The 15,746-nt window shown below is 36.9% G+C and overlaps 1 protein-coding gene across 1 annotated transcript in view; it reads left to right on the top strand.

The window, feature by feature from the left end:
• Positions 1-15,746, top strand: part of KCNH5 (potassium voltage-gated channel subfamily H member 5) — a 367,642-nt gene that overhangs the window by 69,749 nt on the left and 282,147 nt on the right. Inside the window, exon 6 of the mRNA XM_068965445.1 lies at positions 8,468-8,860. Within this exon, the coding sequence (XP_068821546.1) occupies positions 8,468-8,860 (393 nt within the window). The remainder of the gene's footprint in view (positions 1-8,467; positions 8,861-15,746) is intronic.

The following is a 15,746-nucleotide window of genomic DNA, read 5'->3' on the forward strand; positions in this document are numbered from 1 at the left end:
TCTTTGAATTATAGGTTATTATAAGACATTGAATATATAGTAGTTATTATAAAATTTTAAATATATGTTGTTTATCTATTTTATGCATAGTAGTTTGTATCTGCTAATTCTAAGCTCCTAATTTTTCACTCCCTCCTTCCCCTTTGGTTACTTTAAGTTTGTTTTCAAAGTCTTTGAGTCTGTTTCTAGTCTGTAAATAAGTTATTTGGTATCATATTTTATATTCTATATATCAGTGATATATGATATTTGTCTTTATTTGTCTGACTGACTTCATGTAGTTTGATAATCTCCAGATCCATCCATGTTGCTGCAAATGGCATTATTTCATTCTTTGTAATGGATGAGTAATATTCCATTGTATATATGTACCACATCTATTTCTCTGTCCGTGGACATATAGATTACTTCCGTGTCTTGGCTATTATAAATAGTTCTGTTATACATATTAGGGTGCATGTATCTTTTCAAATTAGAGTTTTCTCCAGAATTATTGGGCTGAGTGAATCTTGAAGGAAAAATGTAGTGAAGAAGAGATGAAGGTCATTTATGCCAGAGAGGCCAATATGTCCAAAGACTCAGCGACGAGATAGTATCGTGCCTTTGACTGTGAATTCAATGTGAATGAAGTCAGGTAGGAAAGGAAAGGTTAAGGTGGTATATAGTGAACAGAAGTGGTTGGTGTCCCATGTGCCAGGGAAATGATATGGTTGTATTCGTGCTTCACAAACCTCTCAAAGGGAGATTGGTCTCCATGGTATTTGTAATCCTGTTTTAACTGTATTAATTTGAAAACATTATTCTAAGAAGTTGACATCCATAAATGTCACCAGATTCCCAAGAGACCCATGGCACGAAAATGGTCAAGAACCCTTGTTTGACCTAGTGGCTCTATGTTGAAATGGTAACTAGGGAAACAAGTTAAGAGGTACTGGTAGTATTTCAGCTTGGACAACTATGACCTTAAGCAAGGGGGCCAGTAGCAGAAGAGGACAGATTGCAGATGTACTAAGATTAGAGTCAACACATTTGTTGATGTTTAGAAATGAATGTGAGGAAGGGGATGAGTCAAGGTCAACTCTATGTTTTTGGCTTGAACAGCTGGATGGACAGATAGTATTGTTGTTGTTGTTCAGTTGTTGTGTCCAACTCTGCGATCCCATGGACTGCAGCATGCCAAGTTTTCCTGTCCTGAGTTTGCCCAAATTCATGTCTATTAAGTCGGTGATGGTATCTAACCATCTCATTCTCTGCCTCCCTCTTCTCCTTTTGCCTTCAGTCTTTCCCAGTATCAGGGTCTTCTCTGGTGAGAAGACCGCATCAGTTCTTCACATCAGTTGGACAAAGCATTGGCGCTTCAGCATCAGTCCTTCCAATGAATATTCAGGGTTGATTTCCTTGAGTATTGACTGGTTTGATCTCCTTACAGTGCAAGCAACTCTTGAGTCTTCTAACACCACAGTTTGAAAGCATCCGTTCTTCAGTGCTCAGTCTTCTTTATGGTCCAGCTCTCACATCTGTATATGACTACTGGAAAAGCCATAATTTGACTCTAGGGACCTTTGTCAGCAAACTGATGTCTTTCTGTTTTAATATTCTGTGTAGGTTTTTCAGAGTTCTTCTTCCAAGGAGCAAGGGTCTTTTAATTTCATGGCTACAGTCATCGTCTGCAGGGATTTTGAAGGTGAAAGTGAAAGTCGCTCAGTCATGACCGACTCTTTGTGACCACATGGATTATACAGTCCATGGAATTCTCCAGACCAAAATACTGGTGTAGCCTTTCCCTTTTCCAGGGGATCTTCCCAACCCAGGAATCAAACCGGGGTCTCCTGCATTACAGGTGGATTCTTGGAGATCCCCCAGATAAAATCTATCACTACTTTCATTTTTTCCCCTTGTATTTGCCATGAAGTGATGTGACTGGATGCCAAGATCTTAGTTATTTGAATGTTGAATTTTAAGCCAGGTTTTTCACTCTCCTCTTTCACCCTCATCAAGATGCTCTTTAGGTCCTCTTTACTTTTTGCCATTAGGGTAGTATCATCTGCATATCTGAAGCTGTTGAAATTTCTCCTGGCAATCTTGATTCCAGCTTATGATTCATCCAGTCTAGCATTTCACTGATGCACTCTGCATATAAGTTAAATAAGCAGGGTGACAACATACAGCCTTGTAGCACTCCTTTCCCAATTTTGAATCAGTCAGTTGTTTCATGTCTGGTTCTAACTGTTGCTTCTTGACTTGCATATAGGTTTATCAGCAGACAGATCAGGTGGTCTGGTATTCCCATCTCTTTAAGAATTTCCCACGTTTTGTTGTGATCCACACAATCAAAGACTTTAGCATAGTCAATGAAGCAGAAGTAGATGTTTTTCTGGAATTCTCTTGCTTTTTCTATGATCCAGTGGATATTGGCAAAATATTTGATCTCTGTTTCCTCTGCCTTTTCTAAATCCAGCTGGTACATCTGGAAGTTCATGTACTGCTGAAGCCTAGCTTGAAGGATGTTGAGCATAATCTTACCAGCATGTGAAATAAGTGCACTTGTATGAAAGTTTGAACGTTCTTTGGCATTGCCCTTCTTTGGGATTAGAATGAAGACTGACCTTTTCAAGACCTGTGGCCACTGATACATTTTCCAAATTTGCTGGCATGTTGAGTGCAGCACTTTAACAGATGGTGGCTACTGTTGGTTAGTAAAATCTCAGATAGAAGAGGAAGAAAAGAAGGTTTGGGAGCAACGATAGTAGATTTGCTCTTGGGCATACTAAGTTTGAAGTTCCTGACAGGAAATTCAAGTGGAGATCTTTAAAAGGAAGTGGGATTTATGGGTCTGTCTCTCAAGGGGGTATCTATGTTTGAGTTGAAGGCCTTGGTATCATCCTCACAGATATGGCTATTTAAGTCAGAGGACTGTGTGATGTTACCCATACAGAGTATACTGAAAAGGAATGAGGACAGAACTCCAAGGCAGCTAGAAATTTTGCTGTTGACATGTTTTACATAATCATCTTGTGTCTTACTGGTACAAAAGATGACAAAATAGTTAATCAAGTTACCAAAAACTGTGCTGAGCACTTACTGGGCACTCACAAAATATTCTGAGGTAACTAACCAAGGAAGAGAAAGATACAATTAAATATGTAAGTTCATCAGTTTGTTTTGCTGGTGAAAGGTTAGCTGAATTTCTCCAGAGTAACTTTCTTAACTTGTTGCAGATACTAAATTTCATTTGGAGAAAGTTAGGGAACAAAGTATATTCTTTAAATTGGAGGGTTCTGTAGTTTTTCTTGGAACATAGCTAACAGGGCCATGTGTCTGATTTTCTGGTACCTTTGAGGAGAGAGTAATACTTTGATGTGTAGAAATGTTTTTAAAAACCCAAGTAAGACATTAACAAATCAAATGTTAAATGATAATAGTCATCATAATATTTTAAAAGATAATATGCAGTTGACACAAGATTTAATGCACTCAGATACAACTTCCTTTTCCATATAGTGTTTTTTACTAAGTACTACTTGATTTTGAAGCTACTTTCTTTTCTGCCTTCGGTTGTTTGTTTCTTTCTATAAATCAAGGTAAAGTGTAGGAGCTTGTTTCTGTGACTACTGATTTTTTTTTGTCATGATTCTTTCTAGGTCTTAACTACACCGTATTTAGTTTTTCTTTCTTTGTTAATACAACTGGGCAAGAACATGAGGAAGGAGACTATAGAGAGGAAAAATTTCTACCTTAGCACCCCAAATCACTGAAGATGGTTTTTTCCTCTGCCTCAAATGGAGAGTTCCTATCCCCTGGACAGCTCATCACTTTTCATTTTTACTCTTGATGAATTTTCATTCCTGTTTCTTCCCATCTGATTTTTTTCTTTCTTTACTTTGCCTTTTGGTTATTGTTCATTTCTTTATCAGTCATCCCTAATTTATAAAGCTGATTCAGATACAAAACTGCTTTATGTCAGGTCTTAGGCCTTGATTTCAGAGAACATGTGGAAATAACACGGTTTTCTACAGAGATGTAGTGTATGTGTACTCTTAGGTTTTCAAAGACTGACCGAAAAGAGGCACCAAGTTAGCAGAAAGACAATTTTTCCAGTTGTAGTCAGAATCATGTAATTTGCTCAGCTTGAGTATTTGGATTTGCTGTTAAATTTCAGGCCCTTTCACTTTTTCCAACACATATACATTTTATCTTATTTCCACTAGGCCTCTTAAATTTAGAGGTGATCCCCAGTTTCAAGGATTCTGGTGTCTGTGTAGGCAATTCATCAGTTTTAACATGCTCTGACATTCTACTGATTGAATTCAGCTTCCACTCACATCTGTGGTTCTGATTCCCTTAGAGTCAGTGTGCTCCCGATATTCAGAGAGAAAGAATGTGTCGGTGTCAGTACAAAAATACATCAGGACATGTGATTTCATCCCCATCTATCCAAGGCTTACTGCTCCTGAAAGTACAAATGAAATAAAGCGAACAGTTGTTACTCACTGCTTTATAGAAAAGCCCCAGTGACGGGGCTGAGACTAAAGCAGTGCTCTACACAGGAGAAACATCAAAACTGAAGCACACGGTGCGTCCCATGCCTTGCTTTGTTGGTGCGGTGTTGCCTTTCTTCTCCTACTCTTCCTTTTTCTCTTGGAGCAGTTTTGGATTGCTTTAAAAACTCAAGTCACCATCTGAAGAACTTGGTTATGAATGTTTAAAGAAATAGAAGACAAGGGTTTTTTTTTTAAATTTTAATTTTTACTTTATTTTACTTTACAATACTGTATTGGTTTTGCCATACATTGACATGCATCCACCACGGGTGTACATGAGTTCCCAAACATGAACCCCCCTCCCCCCTCCCACCCCATATCGTCTCTCTGGATCATCCCCGTGCACCAGCCCTAAGCATCCTGTATCCTGCATCAAACATAGACTGGTGATTTGTTTCTTACATGATAGTATACATGTTTCAATGCCATTCTCCCAAATCATCCCACCCTTTCCCTCTCCCTCAGAGTCCAAAAGTCCGTTCTATACATCTGTGTCTCTTTTGCTGTCTCGCATACAGGGTCATCATTACCATCTTTCTAAATTCCATATATATGTGTTAGTATACTGTATTGGTGTTTTTCTTTCTGGCTTACTTCACTCTATATAATCGGCTCCAGTTTCATCCATCTCATTAGAACTGATTCAAATGTATTCTTTTTAACGGCTGAGTAATACTCCATTGTGTACATGTATCACAGCTTTCTTACCCATTCACCCGCTGATGGACATCTAGGTTGTTTCCATGTCCTGGCTATTATAAACAGTGCTGCGATGAACATTGGGGTACATGTGTCTCTTTCAATTCTGGTTTCCTCGGTGTGTATGCCCAGCAGTGGGATTGCTGGGTCATAAGGCAGTTCTATTTGCAACTTTTAAAGGACTCTCCACACTGTTCTCCATAGTGGCTGTACTAGTTTGCATTCCCACCAACAGTGTAAGAGGTTTCCCTTTTCTCCACACCCTCTCCAGCATTTATTGCTTGCAGACTTTTGAACTGCAGCCATTCTGACTGGTGTGAAGTGGTACCTCACTGTGGTCTTGATTTGCATTTCTCTGATAATAAGTGATATTGAGCATCTTTTCATGTGTTTGTTAGCCATCTGCATGTCTTCTTTGGAGAAATGTCTATTTAGTTCTTTGGCCCATTTTTTGATTGGGTTGTTTATTTTTCTGGAATTGAGCTGCATAAGTTGCTTGTATATTTTTGAGATTAGTTGTTTGTCAGTTGCTTCATTTGCTATTATTTTCTGCCATTCAGAAGGCTGTCTTTTCACCTTGCTTATATTTTCCTTTGTTGTGCAGAAGGGTTTTTATTTTGAACTATAGCTATCATCACCTGGAAAGATTTTGAAAGTACAGATTCTCTGAATTTAATTTAATACACAAAATGAATTTAATTATTTTCTGGCATAGGGGTCTAAGCATGAGTATACTGTATTTTTAACAACTTCTCTAGATGATTTTAGTTTGTAGCCAGATTTGGGAAATATTGAACTCAAGAGTGAGTTCATCTCTAGAGGAGACACCTTATATTATTCCAGGGTGCTGAGTGGGATCAATTTGTCTGTTAGCACAGAGTGTAGCACCAATAACACGTTAAGGTGTCCGCTAGGATGCCTGAATTTCTACTAGCAGTTGAAGGAAAAAAATGAACTTTTAGGTAAAAAAATAAATAATTAAATATTCATCTTTGTAATAATGCTAAAATAAAAATATAATTTTAAGTAAAATATAAATATTAAACTATTTAATATTTTTATTAAAATGTAATTTTTATAAACTTTATACATTTATGTTGCATTTATATTTAAATAAATATAAAAATATTAAATAAAGTATAATTTTTATTTTATTATTTTTAAGGAGGAAGAGGTCCAGGAAGGCAAAAGTACCAAGTGCCCATTAAGGTCCTAATGCAACCTGGCACTGAGTTTATTTTCTAAGTCTGTTTCTTTGTGCTCAAACTACAGAGTGTGTAAATACAGATGGTATAATGCTAAGATTGAGTATGAAGGAAATTTTCATGTTTAACACAGTGATGTTGGAATGAACAGATCTGTGATTGAAAGGTGAAGGAGAAGCCATGATTCTGTAGGAGTCTTTATATGTAATTCTGTATCTCAACATGAAACTTAATCTACCTGTACGATAATTTGTTGCTAAGTAATTTAAGATCTCATGGACAAAGCATTACTGGGGTACTGATAATGAGCATAAATATGTAAAAATCTTTATAAATAATTCTTATAACTCCCAAGCTTAAAACAATAATTATAATATACACCTAAAGAGAATATCAGTGATTTTTTCACGTTTCAAAATAGCAATGATTATATTATATGCTTAGTTTTCAGTTGTGTAAGTTCTACATATGAGAGACTTCAGGATAAGTCTCAAATTTCAGAAAATGCTAGTTTACTTATTTTGCTTTGTTGCATATAAATTACAGGCTAACAGGTATTTTTGTTTACATCTATTTGTGCATTGACATAAATTTAGTGCATTTATAATTTTATAATTTGAACTTGTTGACTCCTACTTTCTGGGTCCCGTTAGTTTTAGGGACACTGAATAATTGAGTGTATAAGATGGTAAAGCTGCTGAAAATATTTTTCATCAATGTCCCACTTACAGACTCCTTAATACACAGGTTTACTCAGTTATAGCTTCATTGGGGACATGAAGCAGAGGTCTTCAACCTGCTTTTTCAACTCCTTCTCACAATTTCTGTGTTCCAGGTTCTGGAAGGAAGTGCTAAGTCCTGTGTTTGTTACCTTTTCCCAGGGTTGCCCAGACCTCTGCTCTTGCACTGTCATCTGCTTTTTCTCATTGTCTCTTTAATGAGACCTAATCAGAATAAGTCAGTGTTCATATAACCTTGTATGGAAAATTGTCAATTTGTCAAAAAGATATGGAGAAACAAACCTGAGTATTTAGAATTTTTTTCTAAAGGAAATTTGCATCTGGGCAGAAAATCCAATATTCTTTAAATCCGATTGAAAGGGAAACAGGGGAAAGCAGGCTATAACATTTATAGCTCTGATACTGCTGTGTCCGTCATTCGGGCCCTGGTTGAGTCCCATGCAACAGCAAGATCACTAATCGTGGGGCCCTGAGGTTCAGCAAAGCCTTTAGAATCAAAGTTATGCTCCTTCAAATTCCAAATATGTAAAGAATGGGTAATGGTGGGCCATGCAAATAACACCTGGACAGTCTGTGAGAGGTGTGATTCTAGGCACTTTTGCCCAGTGAATGTGCAGAAGGCACTTCCAGTAGTGGATGTCCAGCAGTGCTGTGGATCAGTGTTGGTGTTGGAGGAGGTCATCAAGAGGATGGGACTGCCAGGTGATCCTTGAGCTGGACCCAGGCAACTGGAAACTCCTCACCCCCTCCCTAGTCCTTGAAATGTACTTTCTGCCCACCATTCTCATTGTGGGAGCCATTTTCAAGGATACAACCTTGAGAGAGCTAGCTGTGGCTGAGAACATCTGGACTGTATATGTGACTGAAGCCAGTTAAACCTCTGTGTAAACTTTTAAGATTGGGTGGGTGGGTTCTGAGATCTGGTTTTGTGGCTACCCGATAAAGCCTTGTAAGTTCCCTTGCCTATGAAAACTGCCACCTGCCAATCTGGCGAAGTCTGCCTTTCTTTGATCTCTTTCTGCCCTCCGTGTGTGGGCACCAGTTTCTGAACGAGTTGGCCACGGGAGAGGAAGTCAGAGGGAATGGCAGACAGATCAACTTCGATAGAGTGATTGGACTTGCAGTGACTTTGAATGAACCTTGATACAACTCAGGAGAAGAGATATAATTACAGAGCATGGCTGGCTTTGAAACCAGTGGTTTGTCTGCCAGAAAATTTGAATTCATTACTAACTTTGCAGAGATGTCCGGGTCACTTATAAATACATTTTGTCTCTTTTAGGTTCTTCAGCTGGGATCAGATATCCTTCCTCAGTATAAGCAAGAAGCACCAAAGACGCCACCACACATTATTTTACACTATTGTGCTTTTAAAACAACTTGGGATTGGGTGATTTTAATTCTTACCTTCTACACCGCCATTATGGTTCCTTACAACGTCTCCTTCAAAACGAAGCAAAACAACATAGCCTGGCTGGTGCTGGACAGTGTGGTGGACGTTATTTTTCTGGTTGACATTGTTTTAAATTTTCACACAACCTTTGTGGGACCTGGTGGAGAGGTTATTTCTGACCCCAAGTTGATAAGGATGAATTATCTGAAAACTTGGTTTGTGATCGATCTGTTGTCTTGTTTACCTTATGACATCATCAATGCCTTTGAAAATGTGGATGAGGTAAGTTTCTTGTTTTTTGTGTTTTTAGTACTTTAATCATGTTTTGAGAAAATTAGGATAAAAGGAGTTTATAAACAACCTAAACTTCTTTATAGTCACCACTTTCAACCTTCATCCTACTAAATACCTGCCATAAATGATTATATTTTATTACTTTATAATTTTTATTCACTCTTTAAAAAATTTCTGGTTGAAATTACTAGGAAATGGCTGTAGTTGGGATTGTGTTTGAAAGAGGAGAAGAAAAGCCACAGCCTTTGAAATCAAATATGGCTTAAGAACTGGACAGTTGATTGAAAGATAATGAAATAGATGTATTTTTTTTTGGGAAAACAGTAGCATTTTAAAAGTCTGTGAACCCACAAATGTTTTGACTCCTCCCCTCCAGGTACATATGGTAGCAGTGCTTGTGTTAACAAAAAGATCCAGAAAGCTTTTATGGTAGAGAAATTCTTGAAATTTTGCCTTTTTGGTTTCTTTTTCTTTCTTTCTTTTTTTTTCTTTATCATTTTTGCTTTAAGTTTTGCCTAATCATTTGTGGTTAGAGACTGTATTAGATGACTTCTGATATCTGGTCTAATTCAAGATTTTGCTTATTCAGTGTCATCTACACAACTAGAAATATTAAAACATATATAATGTCTTAAGGACCATTTCATCCAAGGCTTCTTAGTTTCTAACTTAGTTGTGGATGATTTTTCAACTTGCTATACCAAGGATGTATATAAATGAATCAATATAGAATATATCTGTTTTTAAAATGTGTTCATAATAATTACAAACTTAATTTCCCTAAAGATTCTACTCTGTCCTCATAGACTGTTCGGATGGAAAATTCTCCCCTACATTGTTGTCGTTCTGTGTGTGTTGGGAGGTAGATTGCAGCTTTTCTTCAGGATCTTTTCCCATAAAGATTTCTGCATTGAATCAACTTTAATGATACTAAAAAATATTTTCAGAAAGTTTAGTATAGACTTGTATAGATTGTATTTTGATGCTATACACATAATTGTTAATTTAAAAATTCAAGGAAAAAAGAATCATAGTAATTTGTTTCTAATTTTAAATTCCACCTACATCAAGCTTTTAAGGTATATTTCTTATTTCCCTTCTGGAAGGATTGATAGGGGTTAATTTTGAAAATGCTAATCTTAAGATAATAAATAGTATTTATATATTCACTTACTAAATAGATTAATATATTAAGATCAATGCATTAGGATTTCCATTATTTAGAACATTGGCATAAAGACTTTAATACAAATAATCAAAAGATTGGTTTAGTTCACAGGAAAGAAAGTAAATTAGATTGCATAATAATAAATGCATCTAATGTACTATATAAATATATGACTATATCCTCAGACTTATGAAGAAAAATGCAAAGTAAACTTATAGACTATATTCACATGCCATCAGTTATCACACACACTGGGTTGGAGAATATGGTGTCTGAGAATGTGTACTGCTCAGATCTCCCTTCATGGAAACCTGCTGCATGAAGCACAGTTAGGGGCTTCCTGGAAGTGGCTCCTGGTTTGGAAAAGACATTCTTTAGCATCCCTTTCAAACTCAGCATTCAGTGATATCACACTGTCACCCTCGTAGCTTGAAACTGGCCACAATGGGAGTATTTACACCTTTAAAATGGCAAATGCTATGGATAAAGGCTTAAAAAAAAAAACTTTCTAAAGCATTAGTTGTTAACCATTTACCAATATACCACTGAATACAGTTGACTGACAATTGCTGTGGCTTTCTGATCTGCTGCAGGTCACAGTTCAAAGCTGTTTCCCCAAAGCTGTACTCAACCAATGACTAAGAATAGTGGTAATATTATAATTGGGCTTATCAGGTGGCTCAGTGGTAAAGAATCCACCTGCCAAGGAGGAGACGTGAGTTTGATCCCTGGGTCGGGAAGATTCCCTGGAGAAGGAAGTGGCAATCCACTCCAGTATTATTGCCTGGAAAATCCCATGAACAGAAGAGCCTGGCTACAGTCCGTGGAGTCGCAAAGAGTCAGACACGACTTAGCGACTAAACCACCACCACCAATATTATAATTAGCCTACTCCTGCTCAACGAAGAACTCCTCTGCTGAGCAGCTTTTGCCCTGAAACTCCCCATTTACCTGTGCTGTGGTTGAGGCTCTTTCTACACAATTCTTCCTTCAATCTTCATAGGTTTCAGACATGCATTGTGGTCTGAAGACGCCTCCCTCCTTTCTCCTTCATAGGCATTTATCTCAGTGAAAGTCTTGCATATCTAACCCTGACTTGGCATCGCTCAGTAAGGGATCTGAATTGATACAGTGATGGTATGAAGTCTCTTATACATTGCTCAAGGGAATACTGGTAAAACTTACATGAAGAATGATTGACAATATCTAATTTTTTAAAAGAGAAGACCCTAGAGACAACCACTTTCAGACTGTCTAGGGGATTCTTTTAATATTTGCTTCCATCACCAAACAGCAAGACTGTGTACTTACTCCTTTTGGTTTTTCAGTTTTGGGACTTGTCTTTGACTTCTTATTATCAAATTGGAGGTTTCAGCCTCTTTCTCCCTGCCCTCACGGTATCCATGCACTGATTTCCATCGCCTCATTCTCACAATATAGATATATCATCCTTTTGGTTCCATAAATAGTGTTTATATCATTATGTCTACAAATATGCCATTTATGACTGAAAGTGAAAGTGAAAGTAAAATTTGCTCAGTTGTGTTTGACTCTTTGTGACCCCATGGACTATACAGTCCATGGAATTCTCCAGGCCAGAATACTGGAGTGGGTAGCCTTTCCCTTCTCCAGAGGATCTTTCCAACCCAGGGACTGAACCCACGTCTCCCTCATTGCAGGCAGATTCTTTACCAGCTGAGCCACAAGGGAAGCTCATTTATAACTGAAACCTTCAACATACTGTGATTACTTTTCCTGTTCTGCACTTTCCATTTTCCTAAGAGTTGATAATTGTCTGGTCTTATCATTTGCTTTGTTTTACTCATCACTCACTCAACCGCTAAACTCTTTGCCAACTGTCTAAAGCTCCCTTCCTTGCATCGATGCAAGCAATATCCTATCAACATCATTTTCTTAAACAGATCTCTCTTCATCCTACTGTCCCACCTGATGGACAGTTTGACTATCTGTAATATTCTAGGCCATTGATAATTTCTCCTCAGATTTTGAAGGGCATGGTTCCATTACAGTGTACCTTCTAATAATTCTCGTAAGGAACTTTGAGGCATTGTGACCTATTTTCTCTTTCTGGAAATTTGATATATCTTCTCTGTTTAGGATTCTGAATCTTTCCAGTACTTTATTGTGAGTCCATTTTCATCTGTTTTGCTGGGCAGTGTCTGGGTAGTCTTTTTCAATCTGGAAAAGCATGTCTTCTGTTTTAATTTTTTTTCTTATGATTTTTCACCATCTCCTTTCCCGCTCTTCTCTTTTCTCTCTCTTGTTGAAATTCCTTTTGTTCTAACACCTACTAGACTTTTCTAATTCCTTTTTCCCTCTTTCCTTATTTTCCAATCCTTTATCTTTTTGCTATACTTTCTGGAAAGTTTTCTCAACATTATTTTCCAACTTTTCTTGTAACTAATAATGCCTTTATTTACCCCTTAAAGTTTGTTTGGCTTGATACTAAGAGCTAAACTAGCATTGTATATTACCTGATATATGTATTTCTAGCGTTTAACTTTTCATCATTCTAGATCATTATACTTTAATTGTATCTTTTGTAAATAGTCTATACATTCTGAGAGTTTCTCTAACTGGAAAGTTTAGTCTGTTTACATTTATTGTAATTAATTACTTTTTGCTTTAGGTAGAGCATCTTATTTTCCACTCTAAAGTGTGTTTTATTCACTTTTCTCTCTCTTTTTTACTTTCTTCTTCTTCTTTTCTGCCATTTTTTGGATTAACTGAATTTTAAAAATCTTCTGGATTCCCTCTAATGGATTGGAAGTTTTTGTATTAATTGATTGCTCTTAGTATTTTTATCTTCAGTATTTGACTTATAAGTATCTTTGCCTTTCTAAATAAATCAAGGGCCTCTGTTTGCCTTCTCATTTTTGAAACTAGGGTTGTCTTACATTTTGGTTCCACAGTTTTTTCAAGTTTCTCTTTCAATTATTGAGTGGCTTCTTTAGGACTTTGTTTATTGTGAGCCTTTGGGATGGTGACTATAGATTTCAGTTTCCATATCTGTAAAAAAAAGGAAAGGGATGCTTGACATTTTTACTTCACAAGATGTTTTTAAAGAGTTGATGGAAAAATAGATATGAATGATTTTTGTTTGTAGAATTGTGCATGTTTGAGGGGACATTATTGTTTCACTTGTGTGTGTCTATTTCCTCAGCTTGGCGACAAGCCCTGTGATGGTTAGGAATGAGTTCCATCTCCTTGGCAGTTCTTCACTGCTTACTGCATATTGGTGACTCACCAACCTGAAGCAATAAAGTGTTAGCAAGGTTTTAGTAGATTGTACAAGGACATAAGACAAAATAGAACTTAAAAATGAGGAATTGAGCTACTGGTAGCTTGGGAATAGGAGAATATGAGTCTGAAGATCACAGCTTACTCCTTTAACATGATACGGTACAAAATAATTTAGGATGTAATGACATTTTCATATTCAAGAGCATCTCAGATGACATGCTTTCTGAAGACAACTTGATTTACTAGGAATTCATGAACTGGATATGCCATTCTTTAAGAGAACTATGAGGCTGGGAAGATAGAGTCCATTGAAGGAAAGAATTCTGTTTGAAAAGAAATAATGTCAATTTCCTAGATAATATAATGGAGGTAAAAGACAGTATCACAGGAATCTAAGGAATAAAAACAAACTCTTTTGTAGTATTTGAACACAGCTATGGGAGGTCCAGGGAGCTTGATTTCTGGGAGGTTAGGGGAATTATAAGACATCATAGAAATATGGAGCAGCTGCAGGTGACAAACAGCTTGGTAGAATAAAAGTAATTAGGAAACATGATACTTGGGGAATTCAGGATACAATGAATGGTATTAGTGGTAAACACAGTAAACCAGGTAGAAGAAATTGAAATTGGAAAAGTGATCACTAATGCACTGTTTCAGGAGACAAAATGATTGAGCCAGAAACTGATAGGTGGAAGTATTACAAATATTTTTAATTTCCAGAAAAGTTTAGGAAAATCATTTTCTAAATTATAATTTTTTTTTCTTGATTTATGCTTGTCAAATGGGCACATTCAGTTCAGTTCAGTTCAGTCGCTCAGTCATGTCCGACTCTTTGTGACCCCATGAACCACAGCATGCCAGGCCTCCCTGTCCATCACCAACTCCTGGAGTCCACCCAAATCCATGTCCATCGAGTTGGTGATGCCATCCAACCATCTCATCCTCTGTTGTCCCCTTCTCCTCTTGCTCTCAATCTTTCCCAGTATCAGGGTCTTTTCAAATGAGTCAGCTCTTTGCATCAGGTGGCCAAAGTATTGGAGTTTCAGCTTCAACGTCAGTCCTTCCAATGAAAAATGGGCACATACATCATTTCATTTTAGCATATCTGTTTATATGGCAAATTTTTATCTCTTATCTAGGTATCAAAAAATTGGAAATCAAAGCTAATTGTATTCATATATTTATTTTGTCACTTTTGAGAAATTTCAGACCCTCTATTAAGGATATATTGGAAATTGCTATTTATTATAATTTGATCATCATTACTTTTTCATTAAAACCTTTAGATAATTAAAAATAATGTTTTAGTGGTATAGGAGAGGATTTCATAATATTTGTTTTTAGTTTTACTAGTTTTAGTCTTATTAAATCCATAGAAACATTGCCAAGTCACCTTATAATTATTGATTTTTCTTATTAGTGTGATAATAAGACTTTTTAAAAGAGCCATTTTAGGTTGACAGCAAAATTGAGAAGAAGCTACAGAGACTTCCTATAATAGAGGCTGCCCCGACACATGCATAACCTCCCTCGTTATCAACACCCCCCACTAGAATGAAACTACATTGACACATCAGGTTGTTCAAAGTCCATAGTTTACAGTAGGGTTCACTCATGGTGCTGTTGTGCATTTTATGGATTTTGACAAATGCATAAGGACATATTGTAGTATCATACAGAGTAGTGTCACTGTCCTAAAGCTCTGTGTTCTGCTTCTACATCCCTTCTTCCTTCCTAACCTCTAGCAACCACTGATCCTTTTACTATCTCTATAGTTTTGCATTTTCCAGAATGTCATATAGTTGGAATCCTACAGTAGAAAGCCTTTTCAGATTGACTTCTCTCACTTAATAATATTTAAGGTTCTTCCATGTTTTTCATGGCTGATAGCTAATTTGAGTGCTGAGTAATATTCCATTGTCTGGACATATCAAGTTTATTTTTCCATTCACCTACTACTGAAGGATATTTTGATTGCTCCCCAATTTGAGTAATTATGAATAAAGCTGCTATAAACTTTTGAGTGTAGGTTTTTGTGTAGGCAAAACCTTTGGGGTAAGTTATCAGATCGTTTGGGTGAATATCAAACAGCAAGGTTGCTGGATCATGTAAAATATGTTTAGTTTTGTTATAAACTGCCAAACTATCTTTCAAAGTGGTTTTCACCATTTTGCATTTCCACCAACAATGAATGACAGTTCCTATTGACTCACATTCTCACCAGTTTTTGGCATTATTAATGTTTTCGATTTTAGCCATTCCAGGACTTGTGATATCTTGTTTTAATTTGAAAATTTCTAATGATATATGAGGGGACTTTCCAGTTGGTCCTAGTGGTAAAGAACCTGTCTGCCAGAGCAGGAGATGTAAGAGACATGGATTCGATCCCTGAGGCAGGAAGATCTCGTGAAGGAGGGCATGGCAGCCCATTCCGGGATG

Source organism: Capricornis sumatraensis, chromosome 2, assembly GCF_032405125.1.
Source record: "Capricornis sumatraensis isolate serow.1 chromosome 2, serow.2, whole genome shotgun sequence".
Lineage (NCBI taxonomy): Eukaryota > Metazoa > Chordata > Mammalia > Artiodactyla > Bovidae > Capricornis > Capricornis sumatraensis.